The sequence below is a fragment of the Ciconia boyciana genome, chromosome 5, assembly GCF_034638445.1.
Source record: "Ciconia boyciana chromosome 5, ASM3463844v1, whole genome shotgun sequence".
Classification (NCBI taxonomy): Eukaryota; Metazoa; Chordata; class Aves; order Ciconiiformes; family Ciconiidae; genus Ciconia; species Ciconia boyciana.
The window spans coordinates 3758705-3778747 of record NC_132938.1 but is presented as its reverse complement, the minus strand read 5'-3'; the positions used below and the strand labels follow the sequence as shown (position 1 = coordinate 3778747).

General features: G+C 45.0%; 1 protein-coding gene across 2 annotated transcripts in view; it reads right to left on the bottom strand.

Annotated features, from left to right (window-relative positions):
- Nucleotides 1-345: 345 nt before the first annotated feature.
- The window catches only part of SMOX (spermine oxidase), a 55746-nt gene continuing 36048 nt past the window's right edge, over nt 346-20043 (bottom strand). For both annotated transcript variants that reach the window (XM_072862861.1, XM_072862860.1), the window contains 4 exons: nt 12226-12399; nt 8923-9622; nt 2100-2260; nt 346-783 (listed from right to left, as the gene is read on the bottom strand). In XM_072862861.1, the coding sequence (XP_072718962.1) occupies nt 646-783; nt 2100-2260; nt 8923-9622; nt 12226-12399 (1173 nt within the window). In that variant the 3' untranslated portion in view covers nt 346-645. The remainder of the gene's footprint in view (nt 784-2099; nt 2261-8922; nt 9623-12225; nt 12400-20043) is intronic.

The following is a 20043-nucleotide window of genomic DNA, read 5'->3' as shown; positions in this document are numbered from 1 at the left end:
ACAAATTCCCCCACAAAATTGTAGGCAGGTTTCCTGAAGCACAAAGGCCCGCACAAGCTGATAGACAGATGACACATGGAGTTAAATATGTAGTGATAGAGAGTGATTTCTGTGCTAATCTGTACAAGGCAATGACTGTGTCTCTAAGGCGCAAATCTTTGAACAAACAGTAAGATCAACCAGTACGTTGAGTATCCAGATCTATCTCAAGATCCTCCTACTCCAAATTTTGTAGGAAGAAAGAAAAACCCTATTTTTATAATGTTGAATAAAAGAGTTGCAAGTTACTGAGTGAAGTGTCCAGGAAGTACCAAAGCACCCAGTCTTTTTATTACAACATTTATTTTAGTATAGAAGGCACTTACAATACAGAAAGAAAAAAAAAATATGATAGGCACCAAAAGTAAAGTTAGAATTAAAATGACAAAGAAACAATTTACCAGACAAAAGGAGCACCCTTCCCTGTTAACAATACAGCACACTGAAATGAAGCTACTGGTGACTAACTTTTTAAACAGTTAGGGCTTTTTTTTTTAATAGAAAAAGATAAAGGCTGTTCTATTGTGAACTGAAATTAAAAAAGAACCCCTCCACACACCTGTACAAAGATTTGGGAGTTGGTGGTGTTCACAAACACGGGGCCTTTCAGCTCTGGCACTGTAGGAGGTCCTGGTACATCTCAATGAGGTGAGCGGCCTCTCTCTGCCCAGAAAGCACAGCACCGTGGGTAGTGGAATAATACTTCCTGTGAGTGGCCTCCCCTGAAAACATCACCTGCATCGGCTGGAGAGGATAAGAAAAGAGGAAAAGCTCAGCAGTGCTTACTGGAAAGCAGACGCGAGGCTAAAAGGAGACAAAACTTTCTGTGCCCTCCCACATCCCCATGAGCTGACACCAGTGTTTTTAGAGTGCTGGTTCTCAAAATCCCAATGTGGTGCACCACGGGGAAGGCACAGCACGTCTGCCAATGTCAAGGCTCGTCCTTGTTGCTATGCTTGCACGGAACCGTTTGCAGGTCTGAGGCACCATCACAGAACCAGATACTAGCTCCACAACCTCAAACAAACCTGCACGAGCCACAGAGCACCTTACCTCTCTACCGACTCCTCCCTTTGCTCCCCTAAATTATACTTTAGCCTTTTAGGCATCAAGGACTTTTTGTTTCTGGACAGCAATTTCAGAAGGAAAAATAGTCATGTCTGAAAACCCACAGGGTGAGACACAGTGTCTTGTCTCTTACATCAATAGTTAGGTGCTTGCTAAAATTGCTGCCAACTCAGTTCTCAGGCAGGAATTGCAAGGTACCTCTCTTTCCCGGGAACTACAGAGAAAGATTCCTAAAGCTCCTGCTATCTTTTTTAATAGATTTCTGTGCTGAACAAAATTGCATGGTGGGATCAGGCTCTGGGTGGAGGAAATGGACTGGGCAGATGCTTGGAGGCCGCATATTCATCAGCCATTGTCTTTGGACACAAAACCCTGAATGACAGGGTGAGTTTGGCTTAATATGTTACTGCTCATCAGCTGAGCTGTGGCAACTATCTCCATGTGCACTCTTGCTCTCCATGCCATAGTCAGAAAGCAAAGGCGCTGTCTGAGGAGCAAATGCATTGTCCCCTGTCAATGTGTGAGTCCCCCAGCCAAGGACTGGGCCTCCCTCACCCTCTACTGCCAACACAGGAAGATTTCCTAATACGCACCTCTGACACATACAGACCTAGCCATTAGCAGGGGTTGTGCATTTAATGCTCCGTATTCAGACTACGCTTTAAAACAGAAGAATGTGCTTTCCTAGGGAATTCTGAACTGGCCAATGAGGCTAACGGTCTTTAAATGCAGAGATCAGAATTCCAAAAGCCATGCAGATGCCCAGCTCTTGATAATTTCAGAGAGAGATGTGGGAATCCCTGAGATTTTGTGATTCCAAACATTAGAGGTAAAATCCTACATACGTTATTTGTCCAGAGGGGTATATATAAAAAAAATGGAAAACACACTACCGGAGGCCTAACCTGGCTCTTTCAACCACCCCCCAGAAAAACCACTGCCCAGCGTCATGTTAGTCTTCTTGCCACAGAACCGATTTGGGCCATACTTACAGCAGTTTTGGAGCTTTCAGCATAAGGCAGTGGTTTAGCGAGTTTCTCTACATCAGCCCCACTAGACCCAACTTGGGTGTAAGAGTAGGATCCACGGAAGTTGGGATTGCTGCCCCAGGAGGACCGCAGGATCCGGCGAGGTTTTGGAATGTTTGGATTCCCTGGGTGGAAAGCAGGACAAGACAAAAAGTAAGACCGTGTCTGACAGAAAGCATGACAACGCCTGTGCAAGGTGTGGAGCGGCATGTATTCAGTCTGATTTATTGAAAATACATCCTAGCAGAGCCTGAAGGCCACAGGGAAGAGGTCCTAAAACAGATCTCTTTTCTATTACTGAGTTGTAAGTATCTATATAACAGAAATATCATCCATTTTAATCACAGAATCACAGAATGGTTTGGGTCGGAAGGGACCTTAAAGATCATCTAGTCCAACCCCCTGCCATGGGCAGGGACACCTTCCACTAGACCAGCTTGCTCAAAGCACCATCCAACCTGGCCTTGAACACTTCCAGGGAAGGGGTATCCACAACTTCTCTGGGCAACCTCGTCCAGTGCCTCACCACCCTCAAAGTGAAGAATTTCTTCCTTATAGCTAATCTAAATCTTGCAGTTTAGCTAATCTACCCTCTTGCAGTTTAAAGCCATTCCCCCTTGTCCTATCACTACACACCCTTGTAGAAAGTCCCTCTCCAGCTTTCTTGTAGGCTGCCTTTAGGTACTGGAAGGCTGCTATAAGGTCTCCCCGGAGCCTTCTCCAGGCTGAACAATTAATCTGAGCTGCAGTCTTCCATTTTGGGAAAGATCATTAAAATGCTTATGTTCCTAAGAGACTGAGAAGCTTCAGGGAACCCTGGACACAGTTTATTTGAAAATACAGAGCATTTCCTGGTCATTTTCCATGGTGGTGATCAAGCATAGGAGTCATCTCACCTAGGTATTTAATTGGGTGCCCAGTCTAAACTGGATGTTTAGGTAGTCTTATGAGAGACGTATGCCTCCAAAGAGGAACGGAGAGAATGATGATGTTAGAAGGCAAATCCTCGTTATGCGGGGGCATAGGAAAACCTGCCAGAAAGTTTTCAAAACCTGTGTTACTCACTCCAACTGCTACTCAGTTGCTCCCCATAATTAACCTAAAATCCAACAGATCCATGTTGTGGGATGCACGTGGTATGGAAAGAAGGCTTTTGAGGCTGGAAGTAGGATTTCCACTGCTAAGAGGATGTAGGACCTAGAGGTGAGGGGCACTTGAGTGAACCAATGACAGGTCCATCATCAGCCACTGTCCCCATCCCAAAGAGTACAGGAGCACATGGGATCCAGGACTGTAGCCAAGGCAGCCCACCAGCTGGTGCCACAAGAGCCTCAGGTAGAACTGAAACAGGGAGGGTCATACGTTGGAAAGCCTCTTGCTAGGCTGGTTAGAGACCATCTCAGTGTCATTGGCTGAGGTTTTGTTGGCATCCCGTGACCATATCTGGCTTGGCAGGAGAGGAATGGGGAGATGGGACGTGAAGAATTGCAATGAAGATAAATTCTCTCTGCAGGAGAGCTGAGACCTACCCTTGAGGCTACCCTTGGGGCAACCTCACGTACCCAGGCAAGGTTCACCTACTGGAGTCTGGGAGATTGTCAGCGCGAGAAGCAAGAGTAATTGAGACATGTTTGCATCCTGCGCAGTTCCTGCGCCTGCTTCAGACCCCAACTCTGTAACACTTCAGCATGCTTAGCCTGCTATGAAGCCGATCCAAATTCCCCCACTTCCTTCATCGCAGCTTAGAAACGGATACGTCCAACTGTAAAGACTAGTTAGGCACTACATTATTTAATTCTACTAAACAATTACTTAGTCGCACCTTCATTTCCTTAAAATCAGGAGCAGGTTACTTCCCTGGTTCAGCTACTGCTTTTAGGATTATTGTGCGTCAACCAGAACTATGAAATACAAGGCTGAAACAGAGTAAAAGGCACCTGGATGGCTTGCCAGAGTACACTGTGAACACTTTCTAACCACTAACCCCCAGATCAAAATATGGCAGAGACTAGCAAATAAATATACCCTACAAACAAAATACATCCTACAACTGAATGTTGTTTCAGGAGTAACAACTTAGCACAACAAAGCCTCTAAAATATACTACTCCAAGAATCTTCAAAGCAGGAATGCCTCGGATGGAAGTGAAAAGCCCGAGGGAGTCTGAGCTCTCAGATGCGTCAAGGAAATAAGTTATCACATTTTATTTTTAAGGGCTGTGGGAAAGCCCAGGAGAACACACCATGAAAGCTGTTAGACAACACAATACGAAACAGGGCCAAAGGAGTCATCCATCACATTGCATTACTCAAAAACAATCACATAATGTATTTTCAAATGAAAGGAGTCTCTGCAGTGGGCTGGTGATGCCTCTTCTGTAGCTGGTGCACGTTCTCATGTTCCACTGTCAAGGTACCCAGAAGATTTTCAATACAGGAGTCAACAAGTGAGATGTTGATAAAAAGATGATTAACATTAGAAACATACGGTGTTACAAGCAATGAGATGAGGGCTTGTCAGCCTGCAGATAAGGCCACAGATCTGCTAAAAGACTGAAATTTGTTAACAAAAGGGTTTGTAGAGTCATAAGCCCAATCAACAATTGTATAAATCCAGCAATATTTAATAGAGCAATCATTCAGATTGCTGAAAGCAACAGCTTTGTCTCTCTCTAGTGTTTCCCATGGATGACCTTGTACTGTGTATACAAGCAGGTAAACAGCAGCCTTCCCACCGGGGAATTATTCTTCACGTAGCAACTTCATCACAAGGGAAACTGCAGCACAGCAACACGAAACATGTGGCACTGGGCAGATGGCAGAGCTTCATGCAGAGATGCCTGAGCCAGCTGCCAGCGTGGAGCAGGGCTAAGGAGCCTTGGTACATTAAAACACAGCTGTACAGCTCCCAGAACCAAAGCCAGTCTGCTTCCCCAGCACCATGCTGTGTGGTGCAGATGTACCGGCTTTCATGAGCTCCTTTAAGGTTCCTCAACACTTCAGACAGCATGAGCGTGATGCAAGCGTCCACTGTGCAACTACTGTGCCCCTGCGCTTCTGTATTTATGCACCTTTTAATGTGAGGAGCTGTTTCTAAGAGAAAAATCAGGAGACCTTCATTTCTGCTGCACACAGAGAGGAGGAGCTTGGTTGAAGGTCACACGGGAACACGTATGCTCTGATCCTGAACTGTTGTTTGCAAGACAGAAACTACAAAGACTTGGCAGCGCCACATTTGTTCAAGGAACATATTTAATTGGACTTTCTCAATCTGCTCTTAAATAGATGGGTAAAGATGTGCCTTTGCCTACAGATAAAAGTAACAATTAATACAGATATGGAAACTTGTAAGTGTCCAAAAAGAGATAAAATGCCTAAAAAAGGTCTTTAGTATTCACTAAAATAGGAGGGCACATATCTTTATGCCAGATTCTCACTTGTGAAGCTATGGAAGATAACTCCATGTGCCTCAAACAATCCCATCTTTATTCAGCTACTGGGAGGTGTGGCTACATAGATTTATTGGTTATGGGGCTGATTATGAGACACAGGATTATCATAAAATCAACTCGCAGATCTAAATTAAGACACCCAAATTTAGGTGCCTACCTGAGAGCAGGGTATCTAAGATCCCATCAAGGCCAACAGAGATCTGTGGTACTGCCCACATGTTAGTGACTACAGCCACCAGAGAGACATTAGGGTATCCCGGGCACCCACGTGGGGCTGGCAGATAGGATGCAGAGCCTAAAAGAGATCCATTCCCGTCTAGAGAAATAGCTGGAGGACAGGGAGAACAGCTCAGGGCATCTCCAGCCGCAGCCTGACAAATCAGTGAGTCCTTCAGAAGGCAGCAGGCTTGCAATTACCACCTTCTGGCTTCTAACTTTCGGAGCTTAGCCAACAAAGAAACCAGAGCAAGACTTCTAATTGTTCGAAGGTATCCAATTTAATCAGATTTAGAGGACACTGCTTTTCAGCCATCCAGTTGTGAAAAGCAGTAATTGTCAATGGTTCTTAGGTTAGAACAATCCTCAGAGCTTTTCACAGCAAAGCCAGATAATCCACAATACTAACCTACACGTGAAATTTAAGGTCACAGAGGCAGATCATCTCCTCTCAGAGAGAAATTCTCAGTGTGAAATAACACCGAGTCTAAAAGAATGGATTTAACATAGGACTGGTCTAACACCCTTTGAAGCCAAAGCAAAGGCCTCCATGAGCAACGGACTGGGAAAACACAGCTGAAGATGGGAACCCACCTGGCTAATGCATTAATTCTTTAATAGAAGAATAAGAAATAAGAACTTGGGGGATTTTATACCCAGAACATGAAAGCTACAAAAGGCAAAGTGAACATTAGAAGGCTCATACTACCTACTTTCATTACTGAATATAAGGTGCTCTCCATACTCAGTAGAGAAAAGCTTCTTGGGAAGATGTCACAGAGCACCAAGTGAGGTGTGGAAGATCTAAACTGCCTTACGGAAGAGTCTTTCTTTCCACTCAGCTTAGGATCCTAGGAAGACTAGTTTTCCAGCTCAGTTAGCTCACGTACACGAAGCTGGGTGGTGGGAAACCCTTTAAAAGCTGGGTTTGGTGGTGCTAACTGGACCAGAGGAGACCAGTCATTTTCAGAAATGACTACAGTTAGGTCACAGACAGAACGCTGCTTTGTACCCCCGCAACCACCTCCTAGCTGGTCTAACCCACTCTCACACACCCAATGAAACAGATTAGTGAAGAATATGGTAGGTGCATGGAGAGCTGTGCACACTTCTGTTATTTCAGCCTGCCTGGCACCTGGTCCAGACCAGCCTTGAGATAGTGCTTCTTGTGTGAAGCCACTAGGGAAAACGTGAGCAAGGATAACAGGATAAACGCAGCTACCTTAGCAAGGCCATCCTGGAAGATCTGTGAAAAGGTTTTCTACAAACTAACAAGTTTTTTGGGCAGAAAGTGGAACAGGTCGTGTTGTGTAATGGGTACTCCAAGGACAGGTTTTCTTCTCGCAGTTTCGAGCAGCTGAGAGGTGACCTCTCAGTTTATGCACAAAATGTTCATTGCAGGGCAAGGCGCTGGTAAATTCAGTCTGAAATTCTCCAGGGTTAGATAACGCAGGATTAGCAGAAGGCTGAGATAGAGCTCACACTACTGAAGAGCCTGATGGACAGTGACCAGGTGCAGTATCAGCTGGAACAGCAACTGCAGCACATACCGATCACCCAGTGCCAACATATTTCCATCCTGGGAGGAAGAGAGGAACATCCAACACATGCAAACAATAATAACAGTGAAGGAGCCCAAGAAGGAAGAGGGAGAGTATACTCCCACCTGCCAAACTAAGAAAGACCCGAAGAGCCAAATTCCCGCTGATGAATGAAGGTGTTTTAGAAAAAAAAAAGATATCTTAAGCAAGAGGACCTGCAACAAACGAGGTTGTTCATATGCTCTAGGAGACGTCAGCACTGGAACAACTTGGCCTTAAAGAGAAGAGCCTCCTGCTACACCTGCGTAGGCTGCGGTCAGGAGGAAAGAAGGCATGTATGTACTGACATTGCAACGTAACGTACTGAAAACAAACAGCTCAGGAGGCAGAAGCTTCCCAGAGTCCAGCATTCACTGATTCATCCTAATTCTCTGCAGTAGCCAGTTATGCAGGTAGTCTTCAGGTTCCAGGACCCTTTCTCTAGATCTCTGCGTTATTGATAGCAAATGGTCTGTAAGCACAGGGGAAAGCTACACTTGTGAAGGCAAATTTCTTCAGTTAACTGGAGGTCCACAGACAAGAGGTAAGGCTGGAAACCCACTGGGTGTTGAGGTTTGGCTAACAGGAGCTAGCAGGCAGATATAAATAGCTCAAACACGGGACCCGTCTCTAGAATAGCATAAAATACATCTAATCTTGGAGGACACTGCTCTTACAATTGCTTATAATTATGTATAAATCCAAAATCCTTGTTTCAAGACTGCCAATAAGTCAATCACTATTTCTTTCAGCGTTACTACCTTACACTTGAACTTATACAGTGTTTCCCATCAGAGGATCTCAAATAACTCCATAGACACAAAAAGCCCTTTCCTTGGGAAGGTGTGCAAGCTCTAGAAAAGTGACTGCAGACAAACTAAGGCCCAGCTTGTTCAAATATTACTACTTTTAGTCATTTTGTCTTGGATTTTCTCAGCATAATACACATAAGATCTGTCTTGCTCCAACTGCTGCCTTTAACGTGATGTGTGCTCAGTACACATGAAACCTGTGAAGTCCAGGAAGGTTTAGGTGAGCCACCCAGAAATGGAAACTCTCAACATCAATGGATACTTGGAAATTTAGGCCAATGAGATTTCCACATAGACGCATGTTGAATGGAAGTCAGGGATGTGATTCAACCACCACATCTTAGCTGACCTAAACAGGTTCAACTCCACCAGCTCTAAAAGAGCTATGCTGCTTTACACAGCAGAGATCAGTCCCCAGGAGCTCCGAGTCTGACAGTTCCAGCTGCTAAAGAGTTATTTGTGATTCAATAAAGCAGAGGATGTGGAATCCTCAAGCACTTCTACCCACCACTTCCTGAGCTGGTTATCAGCCCCTCTGTATAAATAGCTTTCAGGCACACCCAAGCAGGAGGTATGCTGGAAGCCCACACACAACCCATTCAAAGGGACATAAAATGCCAAAGAACTAAAAAATACTTTAGTGCATTTCCTTCCTAGCGGTTATTCAACACCCCAGCCCCACTCCCCCTCTCTTCTCCACTCACCAAAGGAACCAGAGCATGGCTGACCTGTAAATTTACGTAGCATTTCGGTGCAGGTTTCTGCCACAGTTTCATCATCACACTTCTCCATAATCAAAGCCTCTTCTCCACAGATCCAGCCACTCAGGACATGGCCATACCTCTCTGGTGGGTACAGTACGTCAAAACTGCAGATCTTCTTGTACCACAGCTCCTCAGGATAAGTCAAGCTCTCACTCTCTGCCTCATCTTCCCAGACAAATTGGATGCTGTTGCATTCAGAGCTCCAGAAAGGCTCTTCAAACTCCAGGAAAATCTTGTCAGTCGTATTGATTCCTAGTTTCTCAATGGCCATCACCTTCTCCTCAGGCAAGCGTGGATGAAAGAGGCTCTCGTGGCGTTTCTTCAAGACTCCCAGGGACACAGTCACAATGACATGGTCAGCTGGGATGAACTCACAGTCCTCGCACTCTACGAAGACATCGGAGCCCTTGTCCTCCTCAGGGAGGTCACTGTTGTGGTCAGCCACCGTCTCAATCTCCTTGCTGACCGACTGGTTCCAGTGGATGCACTTGACCGGCTTGCGGAGCTGAATGACAGACTCGGGAATGGAGCGGGCCAAAATCTCCACAATTTTAATGAAACCGCAAGGTATGATGTGATGAGCCCCAGGGATTTCGGTCCATTCCCCAAATTCACTGAGCGAGACTTCATCCATGCTGTGGGAGCTGCTCTCACAACTCTCTACCTAAGGAAAAGCAACACAAAAGCAACATTGCCACAAAGCAACTCATTTTGCCACAGCACAACATTGCAAGGGCACAGAGGAGCTGCACAAGCTGGGAGTCCTGAATCCCACTCTTACACCACATTATTTTTGCTAGTAAAGAAGTGTTTGGCCATAGGGTCTGACAAAATAAATCCTTAGCCTTCCTTCCAACCAGAGAAACCATTTTGTCATGGTAACAAGCTGCATCAGCTTTGGTTGCATCAGCCACAGTTGCATCATCCCGAGTTCAGAGATTATGTCTTTGCTTCTGCATGATTCTGGGTTATAGTTCTGACTGTTTTCTATCATTTAAAACCCACTTCACTGGCCAGGGACTGGCTGCTTGATGCTCCTACAACAGAAGCTGGAGCTATGTTAATCAGATGCTCTTTCCAATGTTAATAAACGTTCCCATGAGGAGCCATGAAAAACTTCTGGCAGCTATTTCTGCTGTCTGTAGCTTTCAACATGCTGTCAAACAGTCAGCAATCAGCAAGCTAACAATCTGCTGGTGAGAGGACCCAACACAGAAGGAACTGAAGGAGACAGAAAAGGGAAATGCCAAGATGTGAGACACTTGTGTTTGATTCACTTGATGTAATTATCAAAGCTTCAGATTCGGGACCTGTTGGTTAATGTTTGCAGGAGTATTAGGCATAGCTGTAGCTTCCAACAATCCCTGGAACAAAGGCAGGATGTTTGGCCTGTCTTGTGATAAGTTGCTAATGATAATACTGATGCATGGGACATAGTGATCTTAAAATCTTCAAATCACTGGAGTCACAATGATTTGCACACTAATTCTTTAAGCATTTTAGGCAAAGGGAACATTACAATTCCATGCCTCACCCTTCGTCCAGTTTTCCAGGCCTTTCCACACTTTAATGACCATGTTTGGAAGCCTGGCCAGCCCACCCAGGCTCTCTCCCTGTGGAGCATCCTGGTGCAGGGCAGGAATCTCTGTGCTGGGCTAAGATATCATGCAAACAAGTCAAAGTTGTACTAAGTAGTTCACAGACTGCTCCGGTGACTGTATTGATAAACAGGTTGTTGCCCCTTCCTGGTCATTGCCCAGTGACTCCAGTGAAGACTGAGCAGGCACAACTGCTGGGCCAGGTCACCAGCAGCCGGGTCTTGAAGAAGACCTATCCTCTGAGTCTGCTGCGGTTCCACCCCATCTGATGGCTGAGCGAGCACTCTCCAACACCCACCCCGGGTCGGTTCTGCTGGCCCACAGCACAGACCTTGCACCCTGGGTCAGACAACAGGCCACTCATCCTGCCTGGATGCTCCAACAGGACACTCCACATTATGAAGACAACAAACAGTGATGGCTATTTGATTCTTTCAACCATGAAGTAAAAATGCCAAGGAGAAAAACAGGCAACTACCAAGACTATTCTTTGCCTGAGACACCTGTTAATCCCCACTCTCTCAGCAACCACTCTGATCTGATAGCCTTAAGTATCAGAAGCTTTGATGTTCTCAGGTATTTACACATGAGAAGGGATTTGCAAGACTTGCAGAAAAGTATCTGGCTGTGGCAACTGAAGCAACCACAGAAGTAACCCTCCAGGAAAACCAGAGCTATATCAAATGACTAACATTGTCTGCATGGGTGATGTTACACGGATAACACAATGAATAACTAGTCTTTACGTGGCAGCTGTGGAGACACCCTGTGATACAAGCTCCTGGGTTAGGACAGTGAGATATCAGAACAGCGCTCAGGATGCCTGGGTTCAAATCTCAGCTTTATCACAGATCTCCTGTGGGACTCTTTAGGTCTTTATTTCTCTTTGTTTCAGCTTCCCACCTGTAAATAGTGAATACCATACACTTAGCTACATCACAGAGTGCTGCTTGCCTCCCCTGCCTCATTTCATAAGCCTTTAAGTCATTATAATTGAAATAGGAACGGCTGTTACGCTTTAATTGTGGAGTGCTTGATACAGCATTAAGTCCTCATCCCACAGAGATCTCATTTAGGCTGAGGCATCAAGGAGATAAAAAGAACTAGGGAAGCCGTGAGGAAAGATGATTAGGACATGGGTTTATAAAATCTACCTTTGATTTTATTGCTTTACCTTCAAAATGCTTTCCAGGGATTTCTTCAGCAAATTATTAGTATCAAAGTTACATTTCTTCTGGTCTCTGAATGTGGACAGAGACAGAGTGGGGTAAAAGCCGCTCAGGTGGGACCATGGGGTCCCAGGTGTAAGGCACACAACTAGACATAACTAAAAGAATCTGACAATACAGTAGCTTCAGGTGGTAAGAAAATGTTAAATTGCAGCAGAAATTTAACAGGGCCTAGGAAATCCCCTTCTAATTAGAAAGCTGGAAGTTTAAGGTAAGGAAAAAAAAAAAAGAGTAAAGGCACTATTTTTTGCAGCCCACTGTCTTCAGATATGCCTCACAAGGAAAAGTTGTCAATATGAACACAAATGGCTCCAGCTGCCAGAGACCACAGAAAGCAATTTCCCAGTGATGGGCAAGGCTTAGCCAGGTCTCTGAGGTTCAAGATTTGTCTGCCCTTAGTTAAAACAAACAAACAAACAAACAATGATGTGCACACACACCTTAAGGTACTGCTGGATCATGGCTAGTTTCAGCCTCTTGACAGCCTCTGTGTCATCCGGATCGGCCTTGACACGTTTGCGCACTACGTCCCGTGTAAAGACGCCCACACTGTTCTGGCTCTCAGCATTGACTGGTTTACCTCGTTGGAAGAACTCCTGAGTCAGGTTATAGACCTGCCAGAGACAGGACAGAAAGACAGACAATGTGATTCGCAGCAGAATCCAAGCCCCAAGCAGGATGCTTTTTCCCCCATCCAAACCCAGCACATTCAGATCACCTTCTCTTGCCAACTTTAGAGATCAGCTTTGGCAGTTTATTGTGCACTCTGCTCCAACGCCATGTCAACTTGCACCCACAGCTATGCTGGTCAGAAGGCAGGAAGCAACACTTCCCTCCCGGCAAAGATAACCACCCTTACTCACCTGCAACAGTCTAGTTACTATTAAGTCATTAACTTGCTATTAACTTACTATTAAGTTATTTTTTAATTCGAGCATGTCCGTTCTGTCACTTGCAGAACACCAACTGAAGCGGTCCTGCCATTTGCAGTAGCTAAAGCCTGTTGTTCAACCAGCTCTTGAGATGCTGCAGCTGGATCAGTAAGCCAAGTAAGCGCAGACTGCAGAGCAGCTCTGCAGAACAGGTTTGGGGTTGCTATGTGTAATTTCTTGCTCTGCTGAGCAGTGTCACAGCCTGACTCGGCCCCAGTCTCCATCCAAAGTCTACTGGGAGGAAACTCAAGCAGCAGGACCCGCGCGCTTCCTCACATCTGACAATAAAGCACCAGCTCTTCTCCCACCTCAGCGTCTCAGGTGCAATCCCAGGTTGCAGGGGCCATACATTTGACTGCTCTAACCCGGAACCAGCCCTTCCACCCTCTCCATTATTTAGCAATAATGCCCAGGAATCCACTAGGGTGGGAGAATTCAGTTTCATAGTTACTTTTCTGTTGTCTCCTGAAAAATAGGAAGCAACCAACACAGGCTTAGCAAAGGAATTTTGTATGCACACACATTTTACTCATTGAGTGCAAGACAGGTACAGATCCATGGAAAACAGTGACATCTCTAGTAGCCCCCCACCAGGAGCCAGCCCGAGGAGGACCCACAAGAAAAATCCCCTTCTAACAAATCGTTCTTCTTTGAAGGAGATCTTCCTGACATTTTTTTTAATGCCAGTTTTCCACTGTACAAGCTACTTAAAAGCAAGAAAACAACCATCCACCTTGGCCATCTGCTTGTGGCTGTCTGGAGGAATCAGTACTTCTGTCTGCAAGGTTGCCAGAAGAGCCTGCAGTTGAATCATGGCCCCTCTTTTCCATGGAAAAACTCCCAGGAATCTTTTAACACAGGAAAGCTTTTAGAAGATGCCTCCCAGAAGGGCAACTCATCCCATTAATGACTTGTTTGTCCATAATGAGTCACCTTCTCATTTATATCATGCCACAGAGGTACAAAGTACGCTTACAAGTAGAGACGCAAGATCCTTGCTTGGTGAGTTTTTCCTGTCAAAGATGGTTTGATTACAACTTATGATCCTTTTTTTGAGACAGATTATTCAGACATACTGAGGAGTTTAACTCAAAAGTAAATGCCTGGTAGGAAGATGGCAGAACTATGGCAGCCTCTCCTTCAAAGGCTCCTACAGCTTCTCATTCTCTGCTGATACGGCTAGTTCACCATGTTTTCATTTCTTCCCACCTTGATGCTTCCCGGAAACTTGACTGTCTCTTGGGTTTTAGGAATAAAGTGAATTTGAGGAGGCAAAATAGAGGGATGATGAGGAAGGGCAGGTAGTGATGGAAAATGTATGGCAGTGATAGGAGTAAGAGAGAGCAGGTCTGTGAGTGAATGCAGGAAGCAGAGTAGATAAGGACAAGTAAGGGACAAGGAGGAAACTGAATTAAAAAAATAAGTGAAAGAGGGAAAAAAGGGGAAAATAAACTACAAAAACAGAGAAGTAGTCACAAGAAAAATGAGTGAACTGCTGAATACAAAAGAGAACTGCAGACACTGACTGGGACACAGTCTTTCCAAGGACATTTCAGACAAGAAATGTGGAGACCAATGCCCTATATGAAATGAAGGCTTCCAGCAAAGGAAAGGAAACAGTGTCTTCTCTGTTCCCCAATGCCAAAAGCTCTTTGGCAGTTTCAACATCCCACGGGTCTCAGGTCCACTGATTTCTGAGGCCCAAACCACTTCCAGTAAGTACAAGCTGCATAGACCTTGCATCAGCATAATGCAGCTCAGCTTTCATAAGCCGATTGCACACTGTAAGCAGATAACACATTCACAAGACAAGCAAAGCTGTGTTAAAACCCAGCTACCATTTGGCCAAAAGGATAAGTGAGCCATGGGTATGTTTTTATTAACCATTGTATTCTTCATTGCCCAACAGAGAAAAGAGCAGAAATGTACAGTTCTCTCTGCTGTAATCGTCACGTAAAGTCTTTCCTATATATGTCATCCCATCAATCAGACAGCAGGTAAGTATAATCACCATCAGGATTTATTATTTTTTCTCAGAATCCCTGTTACTTCTTTGCTTTTCTCTTCTTGGGAACCATTTGATGAAGAACAGAAGGCAAAGCTGTTGTAGGAAAGAAGCAAGAGGAGAAACAACAGCAAGTCCTACATTAAAAGATATGTTGTCATAATAAAAGAATCAAAAAGATGCTCAACATGTATTCTTTAATGTACACATGCAGCAAACACATCCTGTATAAGAAACTATGGAAAAGGTTCACTGGAAGGCATTTAAGGCAGGTTTCTAATGAAGTAGGAGCAGAATTGTACTGTCTGGAGTTGGAGTTACTTGGGCTTTGCTTCCTCAGGTGGGAAACTGCTCATAGTAACAGAAAGCATCATCAAGCCTATGGGTCCCCCTCTGAAGTCACGGGGAATAGGCATTCGTGAGGTTGGAAGATATATTCTCCTTCAATCATTTCTTCATGATGTGATGAAAGAAGGATTCCTGAGAGAGTTCAAGTGGGCTTTATTTCAAAGAGCCTGCTGAAAGGTAGCATCAAGAACCACCTGAAAGATTCTGCTGATTTTCTAGTTAACCCTACTAAATATCCATGCATCCAAACTGAGAGCACCGTGCCCATCAGCAAGGAGAGTTACACCATACACAGTTCAGACTGATCTCCCTTTTCTATTTTCACAGATCCGATACAAACAGGAAGAAAAAAATAAGGACAGACTGCATCATCTCCCAGCCCCTACCACTGGCAAACTCGCATCTCAGCACAACCACCTAATCATTTCTCTCTCTAAAGCTCCTCTGGGTTTGGGCAGAATAACTGGCCCTAGAAGCCTGTCTGCAAGAACCATCAGCAGAAGCAAAAGACGCAGAACATCTCAAGTGACTATTCGTTCTGTGCAGGTTTCCATCCCTAATTCTGAGGGTTTACATACAATCCCATGGGGAAATGGGGCTGAAGGTCAGAAATTAAAATTGAATGGCCATAACCCTAAAATGGCTCCACTTCAGCTTAGATCTTCTGTCTTCTTTCTGACCAGCTTTGGGGCATGCCACAACTGGGGTCTCTGAAGAGAACGTGAGTTCCACCAGGGATGTCCTCTCTGTTACCTACAGGCTTCCACCTACACGTGTTTACTACATACGTGCTCCTCCACCACAGGAAGAGGCAGTCTCTTAGGAAGAACAAATCTAAATAAAGAAGTTTCTCAGCACCGAAGGAGGTCAGGAAAGCACATCCCAATCCACGCTCCTTCCTGTTAGCACCGGTGACGATCCGTACCATTGTCTTTTTCTTACTTGGCTTAAAAACTGCCGTGACTTAATCCCCGGTCAGTAAAAAAACCCCGATGGAGATAGGTCCATGCTGTTACCAGGCCAGACATCTGTCAGTGCAATAGAGGGGCAGGGAGGGAACGGTGACTCTCGGTGGCCCTTTGGTCCTGCTTTCTACGATAATGCAAGGCAAGGCACTGGAGCTTAATTGGGGATGGCACGAAGCCCAGCACAGGGTGGGGGTGAGAAGGCTGGAAAACTTTGTCATTCTTTGGCCGCATCCCTCCCCCAGAAGCTGCGCAGCACACAGGAGAAAGCTGACAGATAACAAGGCCATTAATTAGCTGATTGTTAAAGGGAGGGTTCCTGTGAAGCAGGTCTTTAGGGACCACATCCTTACTGAAAAGCCTAAGTAAAAATAGGCACTTTTTCTAAATCAGGCTGGCTGATGGACTGTGAAATTCTTGGGCAGGCAAAGCAGTGTGATTTTTCACCTGCATTTAACTTGTCAAGCTCACCACCTCCCTCCCACCCTTCACAAATACCTGGGAGTTGGCCTTAAATGCCTCCTTGGAGAGGGAAATGAAGATTTAGCAGGGACAGAAGAGCAACTCTGAGATGGGTTGTCCCTAATTCACACTTTCCCAGCAGTTATAGGCACACACAGACACTGAAGCTGCAGACATTACCCTCAAAGGTCACACTCCTGTCACTTTTCTTTGAGGGTCATGCAGATGTGGTACAAGCAGGCAGAGGCCAAAATCCTCCCCCAGCCCCAGGATTCCTCCAATTATCCTAGCAGGAGTGGAGAGGAAGGTGGGAAGATTATGAATACACGGCACGGACATCACACCCTGGGGAACCTTCCAATGCTGGTACCCCCTTCCTTTAAGGGACTGACGATCACCCTGAGCAGTGCCAGCCCCACACAGTAGGATAGTCTTAAAACAACAGTGGCTGGAGAGCTGTCCTGCCAACGGCAGGCTCAATGCCCTTTCTCATGGTGCATTGCTTGGCAACGCGTGGTTGGAAATTCAGGTAGCTGCTCTGCAGGACTGGAGACCCTCCTTACAGGCACTGCTCAGTTTGCTAGTGCTCTCATGGAGGAGGATTTGGGGCACCTCAGTCACAAGCTCATGATAGACCTTGACTGACTTCAATGCAGTGCAACAGCCCCTCAGTTAAGACAGCCTCTCATAGGGAACTTTCTGCTACAGAAGCAAAACTTGCATTGAAGTAGAAGCAGCCAGCCAAAAAAGATTGGATAAGTGCCTGGGAAAAGCATAAGGACTTTCCAAATGAAGTAGCAAGGCAAAGCTCTGGAGGTACTGGGGTGCTTTGCCTTTCACACCAGGAAAATTCAGCACACAGAGGAGAGACCTTGCCTTGCTAGGCTCCAGCTTCAGTGACTCCACATACCAAGTGAAAACGCAAGGGAGACCCTCTGCACTTTGCATTCACGAGAATCTGGTTTCCAGATTACAAGATAACTGGGGCTACAGAGAGATACAGATGGAGAAGCAGAGCTGAAGGCATATGCTCGAGCCCAAGCACATGGCAGCAGCTGCAGCGAAAGAAGGGCAGTGTGTGAGTGCATGGGAAGTGAGCCGGCTGTGCAGGGGGGGCAGGCATTTGAAACTGTGACAAATTTAGCGCCATTCATTCAGGACTACATTTTCCACTGTTAATGCCAGTGCTCCATCCCTGATTAGGCTTTGCATCCATCATGTGGTTGCTGGTTGTTTTTTTTTTTTTTTCTTTTCAAGTCAGGACAGCGTGTGTCACAGGCTTTGCTATCTCAGCCTCCTCTAAAGGGGGAGATGCAGCCTGAGAGATGAGATGACATGATGGCAGGATTGCTAACAGCAGGCTGCCCCAGGACTGAGAAGGGTCTGGGAGCTCCTACAAGGCAAGAGAGGAGCCTGACCTCAGGATCTGGTGATCTGTAAGACGGCTTTTTATCCTGGGCAACTTCAAGATGTTTTAACAAAACTTCTCAAAAAACCTGCCTTCTCTAAAAAACAGATGCAAAACTGAAGACCAAATTCCTACTGTTCCTCCCTAGCACCCTTTTCATCACCAGTTAAAGCAAGAGAGTATTGGCCAGCCAGGATGAAAAAAAAAAAAAAAAAAAAAAGATGGAATGGACTCTAGTGAAAATTCAAAAAAAAAAAAAAATGCTGGGGGAGTGGGGGACTCAAAACACAAATGCACCAGGCGGACTCAGCATGTGTAAACAGAAACATTCTCTGCACTTTATGCCAGAGGAAAAGGTCCCCAAAGCCACACGCCTGCTGCACATGCTCCTGACTGCCCACCCACCGGGGCACTTTGTATGAAATACAGTCTTTTTGTCTTTTTTAACTGGAGATTTTCAGGAGATCGCGTAGCTCACCTCAATTCCCACTTTTCCTACGCAGTGCAAGGAAGAAACCAGTCAGCCTGTCTTAAATCACTAAAGATCGTCCCACCTGACACCCCAAAGAGGCTGGGACAAGAAGCTCAACAAAACCGTGAGCTGCCCCTGCAAGAAATTCCAGCACACTTTGAAGCAAGACAGAGAAAGCACCTCCCCAGCAACAGCAATTAAGAGGTTGGCTGACGTCCTCTTCTTGGCTTAAGCTGTCCCTTACATATTTTTTAATCGCAGAGAGTAGCTGTAGACATTTTTACAATCCATAAATGTGAAAGCCTTTTCTGTCTCCTAGCGATAAAGATATCCTGTGGCAACGATAAGCTAATTATGTGTTGCGTAAAGAAGATTAACTTTTAATGTGTTGTTCTCTCATGTCACTGGCTGGCCCCTTTCTCTTGCTTTAAAAAAAAAAAAAAGAGTAGATTTACCAAGTTAAGCATTTCTAAAACACTGGCACCTTGTTATAGCCTTTATCTTAAATGCTGTATCTCAAAGCTAAGTAGCTCTCACCTTTGTAGTCTCTTCTCATTTCAGAGTCTGCCTGCCTCTGACACCCTCCCTTTGCTGGAGATTTTCCTATCATCTTTGAGACAGGATGATCACCAAGCACTGCATGCAGTTTGGCAGTGTTCCATTTACATACATAATGCTGCTCACTGCAGTATTTTCACTTACTCCCTCTCTCTTTTCTAGTCTTAGTTGCTGTTAATCTGGCTCCACACACATCCCACCTGTCTTTTTTCCTGGCTGGCTCTCGTTCTGTTTCCAGTCCAGTAAGATGAAAAAAGTTGTTCAGATGAATTATCTCCACCTGCAGTTATCCAAGAATTCCCTCCCTGCCACAGGTTGCAAAATTCCTTCCATAATGAGGTTTCTTTGAAATTCCTACTACCCTCCTCTAAAACTGAAATGATTTTGTGCCATCCCATCATAGATTTCAGTTCAGAGACCCAGGACAGTGTCAAAAGTCTTTGCAAACAAAAAAAATCCCCATTTCTGCTCCCCATTCAATTCTAGATAATTCTTTACAGGCTACAGTGACTTTTCTCTTGGTGGCTTTCTAAATGCTCATGGACATATTTTTAAACATAAAGTATGCAAGAGTAACCTGAATCTAGTGTGTGTTTAGCCAAGCATCAAATACTGGTGAAGCTGTCAGATGAAAATCTGAAGGTTTTAGGTGTGGCTACAGCCTGAAGAAAATAATAATGGTTTGCTCCATTTTATATAACCCACTGAGAGATCACATTACCTGGAGGACTATACATTCTGCATTGACCCCCCTAAATGTACTTCATAAGTGACATTAAAAAATGTGGGGAATAATTATAATTAACTTTGGCAAGCCTCCTTCTTTCACTTCACTCTACCTAAGGCCAAATCTTCCTACTGAAAGCAGACAGAACTAATACCAATCTTTCATGTGTGTTCAACACACAAATCAGTAAGAAACCCCACTTTCCCTCTGAAAGAAATAGTAGGATGACAGCAGCAGTGCCAAGTTACATGAAAGTAAATTTGTCCTTTTTTGTCTGAGTCTAACATTGGCTCATTGCTTGTTTAGCAGAGGTTAATCTTTCCACTAAACAAGCATTTTCATTTCCATCTTGCAGGCTTCTATTTAGTATTTTTAGGTTCT